At 47.5% G+C, this 17,606-nt stretch overlaps 1 protein-coding gene across 1 annotated transcript in view; it reads left to right on the top strand.

The window, feature by feature from the left end:
* Positions 1-15,064, top strand: part of SOCS5 (suppressor of cytokine signaling 5) — a 297,792-nt gene extending 282,728 nt beyond the window's left edge. The window contains exon 4 of the mRNA XM_077485640.1: positions 6,291-15,064. Coding sequence (XP_077341766.1) covers positions 11,645-13,798 — 2,154 coding nt within the window. The 5' untranslated portion in view covers positions 6,291-11,644 and the 3' untranslated portion in view covers positions 13,799-15,064. The remainder of the gene's footprint in view (positions 1-6,290) is intronic.
* Positions 15,065-17,606: the final 2,542 nt, after the last annotated feature.

Below are 17,606 nucleotides of genomic sequence, written 5' to 3'. Positions count from 1 at the left end.
CTATTGCCTGGGTGCCCCATAATCTCCTATTGCCCGGGGGCCCCATAATCTTCTCCTATTGCCCGAGGGCCCCATAATCTTCTCCTATTGCCTGGGTGCCCCATAATCTCCTATTGCCCGGGGGCCCTTTGAGTTGTCAGTCCGCCCCTGCCCCAGGGAGCCACTTTCTCAGCACAGGATGCTCCAGGGCAACCTCTTAGCGTGGGACACGGAAGACAATGACAATCACTGTAGTAGTGGTGACTACTATAGTGGATCTCCTCTTCCACAGCAGCCCCACAGGTACAGCACATGCATAATCGCAAGCTGGACCAATGTAACTGTGCAATAAAAACTACTGTATATCTGGCATTCAGCTTCAATTTGTTTGCTGCTTAAAGCGGAAGTAAACCCGCTGACTTTTTTTAACACCTGCAAGGGAAAAGGCATAATGAGCTAGTATGAACTGCATACTAGCGCATTATGAAATACTTACCTTAGAATGAGGCCCCGACATCTAACCCGATCCACGCCGAGGGAGCTACATGTTCCCTCTGCGTGTCTTCTGGGTATTGTGGCTCCGTCGATGTGAGTGGCCGGAGCCACGATTTCGTCACTCTCGCGCATGCTTGCGGGAGTTTTCTTCCAGGGAAGGTCCGGTATCTGCTGAAGTCAGCGGCTCATTGCGAGGGGAATATCTCCTAAACCGTGCAGATTTAGGAGATATTCTTTTTACCTACAGTTAAGCCTTATTCTAGGCTTACCTGTAGGTTAAAGTACAAAAAGTAACTATACAACCGCTTTAATTAAAAGGTATCTAAAACCAAAAATAAAGATTGAACATATTGAACAAAAAAATTTATATATTGCAATCCTAAAATGTGGTGGCTGCATTAGTTTTCTTTTTTAAGCTTTTTCTTTTTAACTTTAATTCCACCTGATGATCCTGCAATATCATACTTACTATCTTTGGGTGGCTATGCTCACTCCTCCACTACATCTATGGAGGAGCAACAAGTCTAACCTGATTAAAAATAATGGATCTTCCAATCAGTCTTCTGATATACAGATTACCACTGGAAGTATTTACATAACTGTGTATGAGATAATTACAATATGTAACACCATATACATAAGATTGAGAATGAACACCTACATTTCTTTCAATTAGTGTTACAATAAAAATGTAGAAATATCTATTTATTAAAGCGAACCCCTGAGGGGGTTAAAAAAAGAAAGAGATCTAGTGTCCTATGAAGAAAGCAGTTTTATACATACCTGTTCATCATCCGGTTTGCAGAAGATTCTGAGTTGTGAAATAATTTGTCCCCTGCTGCTTGCTATGGTTCCTCCTAGCGACCCATATGTCACTACTATGTCCTGCTGGATCAGCAGGAGGAACCACAGCGGCCAACCACCCAGATAGCAAGGATAGCTTGTCACAAATTTGTGGCAGTGTTGAATGAATTCTAAGTCTGGTAACTTGCTGCACATTTTCACTGGCAAGTTGTACAAGTGCACAGCACTTGAAGCACAAGTTCTAGTTGTTGCTTTTCCAATTTGTAGCAAATTTGTGTGGCAAGTCTCTAGCAAGAGCAAAGTTGTACTGGTGAGTCTACAGCAAGAGCTATGCAGGTCTACAGCATGAAAATTCAGTCACAGTGCCCCCTGTGGTGGGATGACTATTGCACAACATAACTGAACCAAAACTTGCAGCAGACTTGCAGAATGTTTGCAAAGAAAGTTGATCTGGAGTCTAATAGGCTTCAAAATAGGGTGGGCTCGGGGCGCTGAGGTGTGTGAGAATAGCAAATTAATATTTTCTGTTACCACACTGAATCTTCTCTCCACCAATTAGGAAGCGTAGGTCTGAGATCCGCTTCCTGATTGGCCAAAAAGAGAAGCGCTCTGATTGGCCCTTCAGGTCTGGTATGGATATTAAGGGGAACCCCGCGCCCCCAAAAAAATGGCATGGGGTCCCCCTCAAAATCCATACCAGACCCTTATCCGAGCATGCAACCTGGCAGGCCGCAGGAAAAGAGGGGGGATGAGAGAGCACCCCCGCTCCTGAACCATACCAGGCCACATGCTCTCAACATTGGGAGAATGTTGATGTGGACAAGGGCCTCATCCCCACAACCCTGGCCTGTGATTGTGGGGGTCTGCGGGCGGGGGGCTTATCGGTATCTGGAAGCCCCTTTAACAAGGGGACCCCCAGATCCCGGCCTCCCCTCCTGTGTGAAATGGTAAGGGCCTACCATTTCACCAAAAAAGTGACAAAAGTGTTAAAAATGACAAGAGACAGTTTTTGGCAATTCCTTTATTAAAGTCTTCTTTCGTCTTCTTTCTTCGGCTCTTCTTCCTTCTTTCTTTCTTCATCCTTTGGTGAAGCAATATGGTGTGACTAAATGCCCATATTTTTTGATAATGTTTTTTGAAAATGTCTGGGTTTTTTTAAAAAGCCTTGCTGGAGGTAAATGTCAGTTTTGCATGTGTGCACTGTAATATTTTTATTAATTTTTCAGGGTGTGCCCCCCAAATATCTTGTTCATCAGAGCCGTAAGCCCCCCCCATGTTTGTGTCCCCATCAAAGCCATCAGCCCCCCCATGTTCGTGTCCCCATCAAAGCCATCAGCCCCCCCCAACATTTGTGTCCCCACCAGAGCCATCGCCTCCCCACATGTTTGTGTCCCCATCAGCCTCCCCCATGTTTGTGTTCCTATCAGAGCCATCAGCTTCCTCAAGTGTTTGCGTCCCCACCAGAGCCATCAGCCCCCTCGCACATTTTTGTGTTCCCATCAGCCCCCCACATGTTTGTGTCCCTATCAGAGCCATCAGCCCCCCCACACCACATGTTTGTGTCCCCATGAGAGCCACATGCCCCCCCCAGATGTTTGTGTCGCCATCAGAGCCAACAGCCCAACCACCCCATGTTTGTGTCCCCATGAGAGCCATCGGCCCCCCACCATGTTTGTGTCCCCATCAAACCCACCACCCCCCCCCCCACATTTGTGTCGCCACCAAAACCATCAGCCCCCCCACATGTTTGTGTCCCTATCAGCCCCCCTCCATGTTTGTGTTCCTATCTGAGCCACCACCCCCCCCCCCCAGATATTTGTATCCCCATAGGAGCCATAAACCCCCCCAGATGTTTGTGTCCCCATCAGCCCCTCAAACATGTGTGTCCCCATCAAAGCCATCAGTCCCCCCAAACATTTGTGTCCCAATCAGAGCCATCAGCCCCCCCCCCCACATGTTGTCTCCCCATCAGCCCCCCTATGTTTGTGTCCTCATCAGAGCCATCACCCCCGCTCCACATGTTTGTGTCCCTATCAGAGCCATCAGCTCCCCCATATGTTTGTGTCTCCATCAGAGCCATCACCCCCACATGTTTTTGCCCCCATTAGAGCCATCGTCATTGTATCCATCTCACAGTTCCCCCTTGCATGAGTACTTTACCAGACATTTACTTTACCAGCGTGTCTCAGACATTGATTACATTGGCTGTACAGACCTGCTGCATCTCCCGACTGCATTACACACTGGTTACTGGTAACAGCGAGGCAGAAGGCAGGAGCCGGGAGGTGGCAACAGGCCTGCGCTAAAGCACTTGATTGGTTCTGTGAGAGTGAGAGCCCCTGTCTCTGGGAAAATTAGTTTAAAATGGACACGGGACTCTAAAAGAGTCAGTTTGAGAAGCTCCAGCAGAAGCTTTGTGAGCAGAGAAAATTATGTTTTAGGTTTTCTCTGGATTTGGTAAGTCTGGATCGGGGTTGGAGACTTGAAGACGCCAAAGAGCATTGGATGGGATGGAGTCTTCGTTCTTGTGGCCAGGTTTTCCTGAAATTCTGCAGGTTGTGTATGTGTGTCCAGGTGCACACATTCGTTATAAGGCAGATCTGAGCATAGCTCAAAGTGGTGGGATTGCAGCCAGGAGGGATGTGTGTTCCTGTTTAGGAACCCAGGCAATATCCTCAAGACGGTATTCCATATGGGAGAGGTTCCAGGTCAGTGGACTGAGAGAGTTGGTCCAGCTGACAGAGTTGGGGAGACAACCATGAGGGGACCGTGAGTCTTGTAGGAATGTAGAAAGTCTGGAGTGTCAGGAAAGTCTTTTCCTAGAGACCAGGAGTGGGCCTGAGCAGCTTTGTACTGCGACCAAGGATGAGTGTGCCTTGAGAGCCAGGTGGCTTGACATTTTCGTTTTGTATATTTTTTTCTAGAGAAGAACCCCTGTGTGGGCAACCCATGCATATATGAACTTTCATTATTGTTACTTTTAATAAAAGTGGGCTTACATGCCCTAAAACCTGAAATTCCTGTTGGCTGTGAACTCACTGAAAACGCACCTACCACTGAGCTAGATATCCTCCATATTACAGTTCCTATGATGCCCGCGGTCCCAGCAGCCAACACAGTGAGATGCCAGGAGGGATTGTGGGACCTGCGCTGCATATTGCTGGGGGTGAATGTGCAGCACAGGTTCGACAACTGACAAGAGGACTGAGGACTCCAGCTGCAGGGCGGAAAAAATGGCTTGGCGGGCCGGATGTGGCCAGTGAGACCCCTGTCCTAGGTCTGTGTGCCTTCAAAAGTGGGCTTACATGCCCTAAAACCTGAAATTCCTGTTGGCTGTGAACTCACTGAAAACGCACCTACCACTGAGCTAGACATCCCCCATATTACAGTTCCTATGATGCCCGCGGTCCCAGCAGCCAACACAGTGAGATGCCAGGAGGGATTGTAGGACTTGCGCTGCATATTGCTGGGGGTGAATGTGCAGCACAGGTTCAACAACTGACAAGAGGACTGAGGACTCCAGCTGCAGGCCGGAAAAAATGGCTTGGCGGGCCGGATGTGGCCAGTGAGACCCCTGTCCTAGGCATGTGTGCCTTCAAAGTGATACTAAACACACAATGTTTAATTTACATTGTCCCTTCTATTTCTGTATGTGGATGATGGCACTGTAATTATTTTAATAAAAAAAATCAAAGTACCATTTTCCTAATCGATATAGCGCTGTCACATGACCCAGCTCTTTCCCAGCCTGTCTGCAGGGAAACATAAGCAAGAGGAGCTTCTAGTACTTTGTTGCTGGTCATATGTTCAAAATGTAAAAATAAATAGACTTTGGAATACCGAGTAAAAAATAAATAATATCAATAAACTGTTTTAAATTGTCATACAAATATGTATTTGAAATCAAATCTTTATCATTTTGTGGAAATAACATGGTGTGGGCGGACTTCTGCCAGTCACAGGCTGTGTCACATCCTCCAGGCTGTGTCTTAGAATAGGAGGTAGGTGAAGCCTCTATCAATCTACATATAGTATCCTGCACCAATTGTGTATAGTGGGCATGGAGGAGAATGGAGGGAGTGGGCTGTCTTTTACCACTGTGTATACTCCCACGTGTGACTTTATAGTCACATGGGCTGCTGAGATGTGATAGGGAGGAAATGCTCAGCATAGAAACTCACGGAAAACTGAGCATGTGCAGAGTTGCCACCACAGCTGCAAAATCCCTGGCTAAATTGGGGACATGAGCAGAAGGGGGAAATAGAGAGCAGCAGGATCAACTAGGAATTTTGCAGCATACAGAAAATGAATTTCATAGTGACTGAGTATGAACAGCATGTAATGCACCATTTTTTGATAGTCAGTAGGGCCCCACTTTATTTTTTAAGTTGAACAAAGATGGTCTTCAGCAAAATCTGAGTTGTCATTGCGTCTATTGCCCCGTACACACGATCGGTCTTTCCGACAACAAAACCGTGGAATTTTGTTTGAAGGTTGTTGGCTCCAACTTGTCTTGCATACACACGATCACGCAAATGTTGGCCAACAATTACGAACATAGTGACCTACAAGATGTACAGCGAGCCGATAGAAAGGAAGTTCAGTAGTCATGCGCCACCCTTTGGGTTCCTTCTGCTAATGTTGTGTTCGGTGAGCATTGATTCTGAGCATGCGTGTTTGTACTTTGGACTTTTGTCCGATGGACTTGTGTACACACGATAGGAAAGTCCGACAACACACATTTGTTGGTGGAAAATGTGAGAACATGCTAGCCAACATTTGTTGGCGGAAAGTCTGGCAACAAATGTCTGATGGAGCATACACACGGTTGGACTTTTTGCCAACAAGCTCACATCCAACATTTGTTGTCGAAAAATCCGATCGTGTGTATGGGGCATTAGAGTCAAGGACTGACCAGAAAGTTAGTTATCCAGCACTTTGTCAAGCTCTAATCATTTCCAATCCAAACAGACAATATGGCCTAAAACCTTGTGCTTAACTTGCTTTTGTAGAGTCCACTTGAACATCTGGAGGTGGCCCCATCAAACCTGCTTTCTTGGAAGTCCATATTCCACTGCCAATTACCATTACCATTGCCAAGAAGACTGAGGAAATCCAAGCACTCTTTTGCCATGAACCATATCTGAAAATAATTCTGCACAGCATGCTTCCCAAGACTGCACCTCAGTTCCTGCCAAGCATCACCTCTCGCAAGAAGACATCATCCTAACTTTGTTATTTCCTAATCCAAACAAGAATATCATTCCCTTCTGTTATAAGCAGCAGAATCTTCAGTTGTCTCTGGATGTTTGAGCCAATTCCAGCAGGGCAACAGCCACCTCTTGGGAAGAAAGGATGCATATGCTAATCTATGTTCTGACTGGCCCACTGGGGCACCAGAGTAGGTGACCCAGAAATTTAATAAAATGTGTCTGTAATTTCTACAACATACTTGCCAATGTCATGGCTGCCTCTGTGCTGAGCATTTCACCCCCACGGGGCCCAGTCACATCATTCCTGTCAATAACTACAGTGCACATCAACTTCAGTAATGTCTAGTACACACGACGAGAAAATCAGACGAAAAATACGAATCGATTGTACGATAATGGGATTGTTAGTGCACAGCTTTTGAGAGCCAATCATGACAGTTCATGTAAAATTATCCAAAAGGACAAACACGAAAAATGTTCTCGTACGTTACCAGAACAAACAATTTTCATTAAATCAGAACAATATTAGTCCGAATGACCAAGATCACACATGCTGGGAAACTAAAGAATACATTACATCACTTCCGGAGTTGTATTCTGTCGTACAAACATTTTCATAATTTTAGTGACTGCTTCATTTTTGATATGAGAATAGCATGTAAAAAAAAAACCAAAAAAACGGACGATCATTTGTCTGATATTCTCATTGTGTGTTCAAGGCTTAAGTGTTATGCCACAATTAAGTTGATTGATGGCAGCATCCTGCCCCTCCCTCTTTTGCCGTCTTGTGTGCATTGGAAGGCAGTGACATAACTACATACCTAAGGATTAAGGACCAATGTCCTGACGTCAGACCACCTGACTTCTCCCTACCATCAGCACCCTTCATCACCCAAAAAAAAGTTTATACAGGTGTAGCAGCCACGTCCCTTGCAGGGCCGCCTTGACTTATTGGGCTTACCAGTTACCTTCTCGTGGTCTGCTCTTCCACGTCTAGGGGTTCCCAGGGTTGATACCCAACAACTTGAACGCTGACACAGATGAAGTCCTCTATAAAAGGTTTTATTTTGCAGTAAGAACTTTCAAATAACACAGTCTCTTAGGGAACAGAGGGCACGGGTGAAGAACTCAGGCACCTTGAACTGCAGGTCTAGCAAAGTCTCTATTTCCACCCAGAGAGTAGCCACTCGCCGCTAGATACTTCAAGGCTGAACAGATCTCTAGCCAGAGATCATGGCAGTCAGCACGTTGACTCAGAACTTGAACAATCCTATGAACGTGTACAAGTTGTAACTAAAGGTGAACAGGAACCTTTTCCTCCGTACCTGGAACGTTCTCTGTCTCCTCAATGGTACTGGAAAAACGTGAATTCGTCAATGTCCTTCTCAACTCAGTAGCCAGGCACTTCCCAGGATGCCACTTGCCGGCCCTCCTCTGAAGAGTCCTCTCCCGGTTACTTCCACAAGCTGTGGTGCCTCTCCAAGCCGAGAGCACACCCGGACACCTTGAATCCTCCCTCGGTTACTATGCCTCAGACCAGCCGGGTCCGAGACTCAGGAACAGACGGATCCCTACCCCAGACCAGACAGGTATATCAGGGGCCACTAACAGGAACATGTTGCGGGATGTCAAACACCCCGTGACTGGGTCCTGGAACCAGTCCAGACCACACGGGTCTCACGAACACCTCTCCCTGAACACGTGACCCACACCTCTTAAGTACCCCTTCCCAGACTCCTCAGCTGACCCCGGCACTGCCACTGATTGGTTCCAAGAAGGCTGATACCCAAACATCCAACCAGACCTGGTTCTGGCCTGTCATGTGCACCTCACCGTTCACATGACCAGGCAGAACTTCCAAACACAGCCTGGCCAGACTGGTGTTAAGGCCTAACCTACATAATTAACCCTCAGAACCCCTACTGTTCTGAGGCATAAAACTAAATTTACATGCGTGTGACATTTTGTCCAAAATGTCATCTGCTACACAGGTGTGCTCTGGAAACTGCTGGAGACCATGCTGCTGAGCTGGTTGGCTGTGTGGGCTGAATTTCCAGGAAATAAGAGACACATGCCATGGCACATGGCATGGCAGCAGGCAGCCATCTTCTCTAGGAAGTGAACCAGAAAAGCCTAAAGTAACCTCAACAACTGCCTGGCTTAAAAAGAATAAACTATATCCTGGAGCACAGTAAGAAGGTTATATATTATTTCGGGGTCAGTGACTTCTGGACTGGTAATGCTGCGATTTGGGGGATTTGGGTGGCCAGTATAGCTTAAAGTAACCTCAATAATTGACAGATTATAAACCTTAAAAAAACAATATCCCTGGCACAGTACAGTTGTCAGAAATTATATTGCAGTCACTTACCTCTAGGAAGGGGATTGTGGGATTGGGGCATTCAGGAAGAGACATATATCACTGGAAGTGTCCACCTGTAGGAATTTAAAGAGGAAGTAAACCCTGATGGGTTTTACTTCCTTTTTTGTTCTTTGCAAAGTAAAAGCATATTGTGCTAGTATGCATCGCATACTAGCACATTATGTGACTCTTACCTGCGAACGAAGCCCGCACTGTTCCCACTGAAGGCTGCATCCCTGCTCACCCTTTTTTCTTCCAGGGGCCACGGACTCTGGCTCTTTGACTGGCCAGAGTCGCGTGACGTCACTACCGCGCATGCACGCGGGTACCACCAGTCACGGCACTCACTAGTGAAGAAATGGCACTGAGTGGCGTTTCTTCACAGCACATGCGTTGATGACATCAACGATGCAGTACAAAGTAAATATCTCCTAAACGGCACACGTTTAGGAGATATTTACTATACCTATAGGTAAGCCTTATTCTAGGCTTACCTATAGGTACACATTGAGAATGGAGTTTTACCTGTTTAATAACTAAACCTGACAAAAAATGTATTTTATCTTTAAATTGTCTCATAATTGGATCATTAAAGTGGTTCTAAAGACTGAAGGGTTTTCTCCCTTCATGCATTCTATGCATGAAGGTAAAAAAACCTTCAGTACACAGCTCCCCCTTTAGCCACCCTAATACTTACCTAAGCCTGATCTCGATCCAGTCATGTACACAAGAGCATAGGGTCTCCCTTTTCATTGGCTGGGAGGAGCCATTGAGGCGGGGGCGGAGCTGAACAGTGTCTTATGGACACAGAGAGCGGGATTTGGGAGCGAGCACCCATTAGTGCCCCCATAGCAAGCAGCTTGCTATGGGGGCAATAAGCGGGGGGGGAGCCCATGGAGCCAGCAGGGGGATTAGAGAAGAAGTGGAGGTGGAGGTGCACCTGGTTTTTCTTCACGCTGATTGAAAAGCTTTACGATTGAATAGATCCCTTCCACACAGGGTGTCTCTCCAGTTGGACTGTTTATGGACTTTATGTTATCACATATAGTTTTAGAACTGTTTGAGTTTACTTTACATGCCTTTTTTTTCTTTGAATTGCACATGTTTTTTCCTTTTTGGTTCATAGCCTATGAGGGAACATATATGTTCACTGTATATAATTATAAGTAATGTCTTATGGTTTATTCAGTCATAAGTTTGGTGTGTTAGAGTTATAGATCACAAGATACACCTGTTTAAGGTAGATTGGTTTAAATCCTAATAGAAATATTGGGGATTGCGCAGTTCTCTTCTTTTTCTTTGTCTCTATATGTATATTACACTTTGGGTATATATTAGAACTGCTGCATCACACATTTTCGTTAAGTACACACTGTAGCGCAGATTTCCTCTTCTTTTTTTCTCTGTCCTTTTCCAATTAATAATCTTGCGGCTTCAGTAGATAGGTTCAGTCCTACACTATGGATATCTTTGAATTTAGAAATAAGAGGGTGATAGACACGGCTGGGGTATTTGATTCTACACCCATATCTGCTGGTTCAGATATTAAAGGTGTATTCACCAGACTAAAAAATCTCACTACCTCTGAATTACATGCCCAGTGGGACATTGCTTTCTTTGAGACATATCTCAGAGAGGGCATGGTCCCCAGGAGTCTCAGGTGGGAGCTGAGCCCACACAGGGATGAGTCCAACATGGAAGGGTGGCAAAAGTTTTTTAATGATTCTGGGCTTTGTCTTTTACGTTTTCTAGCTCAAAAAAAGAGCGAGAAATTAGCCCGCCTTGATGAAGAAATCAAACTAATCAAGGAATCACTAGTCCCTCTGAGCACCACTGAAGAGTACAAGGAGTGTTCTAAGAACCTCCTCAAAACTCTTGAGAAAGAGGAGAAAGAGCAAAAGCTCAAGAAGAAAAAGAAATTCATCAGGGACAAGGAGGACTACCAATCTGGGGTCATCTTTCTATGGCAGAAGAAATTAGCCATGGAAAGGGAACAGATGGATACTCTTCCTCCCAATGCTCCTAATAATACTCAGAGGGGTCCTCCTGAGGCAGTCCCAAGGGACAACATAGTACATTATCCCACAGAATGGGTACAGGGTGTTAGAGTCACACTGAGTAATCAGGCCCATCTGGGCACAGGTCCATGGCAGACACGAGGTAATACCTCTTTGTCTCTGGCATCTCCAAGACCCCAGTGGGCTTCCCCGGGGAGGGGACCCGTAAATGGGAGATACAATAACAAAAACAAGAAAAAGAACAATAAGGGCCCTTATCAGGGTGGCCATCAGAGACCTACCCTAACTCAAGGACCTGGCAGTTACCCAGTATGGGACTCCATCCAAGGGTTTGACCAAGAGAGGTCGGTTTACTCCAATAGGAGAAATCAACCTTGGGAGGCTCCGACTCAAAACCGTTTCTTCCCGCTGGCAGACTTTGAAGCCCCATACATGGGGAGCCAGAGAGAGGATAATCTCCAGCAAGCACCATACCCGATTAGATCACGGGGGGTAGATCAAAGTGCTGTGTTTAGGCCCTCCCAACCCAGTCATGACTCCATCAATAACCACGGGTGGGATTTTCCCAGGGACCACAGAGGCCTGAAAAGGCCTATAGAACCAAGAGGGGAGTCAGAGGGGGGAGGCGGATACAAGCAGCTAAAACGAAAAAGGCACTAGGGGAGGGTATTTTTAACCTCAGCACCCAGGCACTTTCTGACTCCGAAAAACGGCTTTTGGATAAGGGTCTGAAATTTGCTCCACCAAGATGTCTGAGCAAATTTCAGACCTACATGGACATACACAAATTTGTACGTAGATTAAATATCAAGCGGTATATGCTGGGTAACCCCATTCAGGAGAATAATAGGTCGAGTCCGGTCTTTCAACATTCCGGCCTTGCCAATGCATCCCTTTTCAATCCCCCAGGGACACTGGCTCCTAGTATCAAAGTCTTTAGGGATCTAGTACTTAAGGATTTGGATGGGATGATAATAAAAAAATGTAAACTTCGGGGTGACCTGCAGAAGGGTTTGGATTCCCTCTGCAACAATAAGTCCCTTGTCATCAGACCTGCAGATAAAGGGGGTGGCATTGCTATCCTGGACAGGTGCGACTATCTCAAAGAGTTGCATCGCATTACTGATGACAGGGAGACTTACTCCCTGCTTAGCAGGGATCCAGTGACGAAATACAAAAAGGAATTAACAGGGATTGTAGATGAGGGTTTCCATAGAGGGATCCTCACGGACAAGGAAAAATCTTTCCTTGTACCTATGGCCCCCAGAACCCCAGTTATCTATTATCTCCCGAAGCTACATAAGAGTACTACCTGCCCCCCTGGTCGACCTATTGTCAGTGGCATAGATTCAGTGACGTCCAGGGTGGGCAGGTATATAGACTTTTTTCTTCAGCCGCTTGTGAAGAAAATCCCATCATACGTGAGGGATACCAAGCAAATCCTGAACATGTTAAACACCTACAAACCAACCCCAGGCTTATGGCTCGTGACAGCCGACATCACATCTCTCTACACCATTATTCCCCACGAACTGGGACTTGAAGCCGCCAGGGTTTATTTGGAGCGAGACTCTGGTCTAACACAGATCCAGATTGATTTCATTTTGGCCCTTTTAGATTTTGCAGCCAAGCACAATTACTTCTGGTTCGATAACCAGTTTTATCGTCAAGACAAAGGGGTTGCCATGGGGGCCAAATATGCCCCCAGTTTGGCTAACTTATTTATGGCCAAATGGGAGGAGGATGTCATCGATTCTCCCAGACGACCGGAGATAGTGCTGTGGGCACGATATATTGATGACGTCCTCCTCCTTTGGAATGGTGACGAACACGAACTCCATGCCTTTATGGAAGGGCTAAATAACAACACGAGAGGCATCAAATTTAGCTATGAAGCCAGCCAGGAAGGTGTGAACTTTCTAGATTTAAACATCAAGGTTAACAGTGAGAGTTTTGTCACCTCCACCTTCTTTAAGTCTACAGATAGGAATTCCTACATTCCTATGGGCAGCTGTCACTTGGACTCCTGGTTAAGGTCGGTCCCTTTGGGACAGTACCTACGTATCAGGAGAAACTGTTCTGATACCAACAAGTTTGATGAGCAAGCTAAGTTACTATCCCAGCGGTTTGCGGAGAAAGGCTACGCAGCAGACTTGTTGACCGAGGCTTATACAAAAGCACGGGAGAGAGACAGATCTGCCTTGCTGGCAGATAGGGAGCGTGAGGTTGATGCGAATCAGTCCTTATTACCCTTCGTCACTACCTTCTCGATGCAACACCAGAAGGTTAAACAGCTTATCCGTAGACACTGGCATATTCTGACCAGTGACCAAACTCTTGGAACTATCCTACCGGAAGTCCCCAGAGTGATCTTTAAAGGAGTCTCTTCACTAGGTAATATGATTGCCCCTAGCGTACAGAACCCCCCTGTTAAAGACAGATGCTTCTTTCAGAACCTCAAAGGGTTCTATAGATGTAGGAATTGTCAGGTGTGTTCCTATAATAAGAACAAAAATTCTAAAATCCTTGAGTTCGTCTCCACCAGTACCCAGAGAAGGTACACAGTGGAGCCGTTCATTACATGCTCGTCAGAAGCAGTGGTTTATCTCATTCAATTTCCTTGTGGGCTTCAGTACGTGGGGAGAACTAAGAGAGCCCTCAAGGTCAGATTGAATGAGCATATCGCCAACATTAAATGGGGTTTTGACAAACATCCCCTTTCTAGACACTATGACGAGAAACATGGAAGGGATCCGTCTAACACCTTGTACATGGGGATTGATAAGTACAAACCCCACTGGAGGGGGGGAGCTCTGGTCAGAGAGATCTCACGATTGGAGATGTCTTGGATCCATAGACTAAAAACTTACACCCCTTACGGTATGAATACAGATACAGACGTTAATGCATTTATTAATAATGCTTAGCGTGTTGTTTATGTCAGTGTTCTAGGTATAGACGCTAAACAGATATGACTTTTCCATCAGACATCGTGGGATCTGGATATCTGTGGATTTCCCTACCTTAATTTAGCGTCTGATGGTTGTTCTTGCAAGCTCCAATTTTTTCTATTCTAAGAGAGAAATATCTTATATCTCATAATACATTGAGTTCCATAAAATACAGTTGTGTATGTCCCTTTCACTTTTTGTTGTGGGTGAACTTTGTAGCTGATTCAATACCGCTATTTTATCATTACGAAGTATTTAACCACATAATGAGTTAGATATGCATTATAAAGTGCCTTGCATGTTTTATCCATTTTGAGTATTAATTGTCAGTTAATAATTTTTAATTTTGTGGTTGGACCAGTCCCCTCCTCCCCTGTCTTAATTTAGTTTCATTTGAGGTATATACATCTTCCTCCTATATATATCTTCCTCCTTTGGGATAAGTAGGAAGATTTATTTGCTATGGAGGTCCGGAGCTATTACTACGCTTTATTGAAAGTGAGACGTGGCACCAGATGAAGCGCACACACTTCCCTGTAAGGGGTGATGTGTGCCGTTCATCCGCCTGCTACGTACGGCGCGGTGTCATCCGCTCGTTACGCCCATTATATTGAAAGCGAGACATGGTATCAGATGGAGCGCACACACTTCCTTGTAGTGGGTGGTGTGCGCCGTCCATCCGCTCGCTACGCACATCGTGTTGCCATCCGCTCGTGATCCACGACGTGACGTCATCCGCTCGTTACGTACGGCGTGTTGTCACGCCGTCGTAAGGAGCGCCTTTTTCAGACGTAAACAGAGAGGGGCGGGTGATTGCATGGATCACTTCTGCCGCCCTGGCCCCCTGATCTTGCACGTTATTGGACATGGGAGCATCACTTCCGCCGTCTTGGCCCTTTTACCTCGCAATCTATTGGATATGGGAGTGAGGCTTGGCCCTTTGACCCCGGAAGTGAAAGAGGCTCTCAGACAGCGGAGGAGGTGGCTTGTTCCAACATTCACTATTTAATGGAGGCAATATGGCGTGTCACCCATACCCCAGACGACGTGAATTTTTCACGAAGCGCGTTGGGTGGCGTGACACGCTTACTTGCCTCATGTGAACCGGTACTGGAAGGGATGTCGATTGGTGTTCGCGATCGGCCGACGCTTGCCCAGTTTGATGATATGCCCGATGTTCTTTCATGTTTGTAAGTGCATCTCTTGTTTTTTATATTCGTTTTAATAAATGATTTTACACTATTTGGAGCGCTTTTTTTCCTCCCTATGGTGAACCCTCCTTGATTCTACAATGCCATACATCTGAGTCCCGCTTCAAACAGCGTCTTCCCATGCTGGACGGTTTATGACTGGTGTATCTCCTAACCTGCCTTACGGTAGTGTTCCATTTGGAGGGCTCAAGTTTGATCCATCTGCAGACCCATTTTGTGATTAAGCGCTCCCTACCGGGACATCTGGTAAGGGGCTATTATTACTTGTCTGGTGGAGGTGCACCTGGTTTTTCTTCACGCTGATTGAAAAGCTTTACGATTGAATAGATCCCTTCCACACAGGGTGTCTCTCCAGTTGGACTGTTTATGGACTTTATGTTATCACATATAGTTTTAGAACTGTTTGAGTTTACTTTACATGCCTTTTTTTTCTTTGAATTGCACATGTTTTTTCCTTTTTGGTTCATAGCCTATGAGGGAACATATATGTTCACTGTATACAATTATAAGTAATGTTTTATGGTTTATTCAGTCATAAGTTTGGTGTGTAAGGCCGCGTACACACGGGCGGACTGTTCGCCCAACCTTGTCCGCTGAACAGTGTTTGGGCGGACAGTCCGCTCGTGTGTGGGCTTTCAGCGGACAGTTTCAGCGGACAGTTGGACGGACAAAGTCTTTCGGAAATTCCGAAAAACTGTCCGCTGAAACTGTGTTTGAGCGAACAGTCCGCCCGTGTGTGGGCCTGTCCGCTGTACTTTCGAAATGAGCGGACTGTTCCCGCTCGGAAAGTCCGCCCATTTTGAGCGCGTGTACAGGTAGGCGGGGCTCGCGAGGGAGACGTCGCGGGCTCCGCCGCCTGGAATGGGCTTAAAGGGGAACCCCAACGCCGAAAAAAATCGGCGTGGGGGTTCCCCCCAAGTCCACACCAGACCCTTGTCCGAGCACGCTACCCGGCCGGCCAGGAAAGGGGGGCGAGCGAGCGCGCCCCCCCTCCTGAGCCGTACCAGGCCGCGTGCCCTCAACATGGGGGGTGCCTTGGGGAAGGGGGGGCCGCGCGGCCCCCCCACCCCAAAGCACCTTGTCCCCATGTTGATGAGGACAAGGGCCTCTTCCCGACAACCCTGGCCGTTGGTTGTCGGGGTCTGCGGGCGGGGGGCTTATCGGAATCCGGGAGCCCCCTTTAAGAAGGGGGCCCCCGGATACCGGCCCCCCACCCTATGTGAATGAGTATGGGGTACAATGTACCCCTACCCATTCACCTGTGAAATAAAGTACAAAAAAAAACACAACACAGGGAAAAAGTATTTTATTGCACAGCTCCGGGGGTCTTCCGTCTTCGGGGGTCTTCTCGCCGGACTCCTCCGCTATGTGTGTGTAGCTCTTTTGCTAGCGGAGGAGTCCGGCTTTCTTCCTCCCCGCCGCCGGCCTCTTCTCCCGACTTCGGGGGTCTTGTCCCCCTCTTCGGTTCTTCTGCCGGGCCACCGCGCCTGGTCCGGTGGCCCGGTCTTCTGTCGCCGTCTTCCGTTCTTCTGTCGCCGCCTTCGGTTCTTCTGCCGGGCCACCGCGCCTTCTTGTAGCTCTTTTACAGGCGGTGGCCCGGTCTTCTGTCGCCGCTGTCGTCGTCGCCGCCGCCACCGCCTTCCGTTCTTGTTCTTCTTGTTCTTCTTCTTCTCCTGGAGATGTTGACTCGACGAGCTCTCCGGCCGGAATGCCAGGGACACGCTCCGCTGCCACTTATATAGTGACAATGGGGCGGTGTCACATGGTATATGTCACATGGGTTGGTCACATGGGTTGATGTCACATGGGGACTATGACATCGTAAGGGGGCGGGGTCACCATGTGACCAACCCATGTGACATATACCATGTGACACCGCCCCATTGTCACTATATAAGTGGCAGCGGAGCGTGTCCCTGGCATTCCGGCCGGAGAGCTCGTCGAGTCAACATCTCCAGGAGAAGAAGAAGAACAAGAAGAACAAGAACGGAAGGCGGCGGCGGCGGCGACGACGACAGCGGCGACAGAAGACCGGGCCACCGCCTGTAAAAGAGCTACAAGAAGGCGCGGTGGCCCGGCAGAAGAACCGAAGGCGGCGACAGAAGAACGGAAGACGGCGACAGAAGACCGGGCCACCGGACCAGGCGCGGTGGCCCGGCAGAAGAACCGAAGAGGGGGACAAGACCCCCGAAGTCGGGAGAAGAGGCCGGCGGCGGGGAGGAAGAAAGCCGGACTCCTCCGCTAGCAAAAGAGCTACACACACATAGCGGAGGAGTCCGGCGAGAAGACCCCCGAAGACGGAAGACCCCCGGAGCTGTGCAATAAAATACTTTTTCCCTGTGTTGTGTTTTTTTTTGTACTTTATTTCACAGGTGAATGGGTAGGGGTACATTGTACCCCATACTCATTCACATAGGGTGGGGGGCCGGTATCCGGGGGCCCCCTTCTTAAAGGGGGCTCCCGGATTCCGATAAGCCCCCCGCCCGCAGACCCCGACAACCAACGGCCAGGGTTGTCGGGAAGAGGCCCTTGTCCTCATCAACATGGGGACAAGGTGCTTTGGGGTGGGGGGG

This window comes from Lithobates pipiens, unplaced genomic scaffold (genome assembly GCF_037356315.1).
Source record: "Lithobates pipiens isolate NorthernLeopardFrog02 unplaced genomic scaffold, aLitPip1_a1.2 Scaffold_18, whole genome shotgun sequence".
In the NCBI taxonomy this organism is placed as follows: domain Eukaryota; kingdom Metazoa; phylum Chordata; class Amphibia; order Anura; family Ranidae; genus Lithobates; species Lithobates pipiens.
The sequence above is the reverse complement of the archived record's forward strand: the minus strand, read 5'-3'. Positions and strand labels throughout refer to the sequence as shown.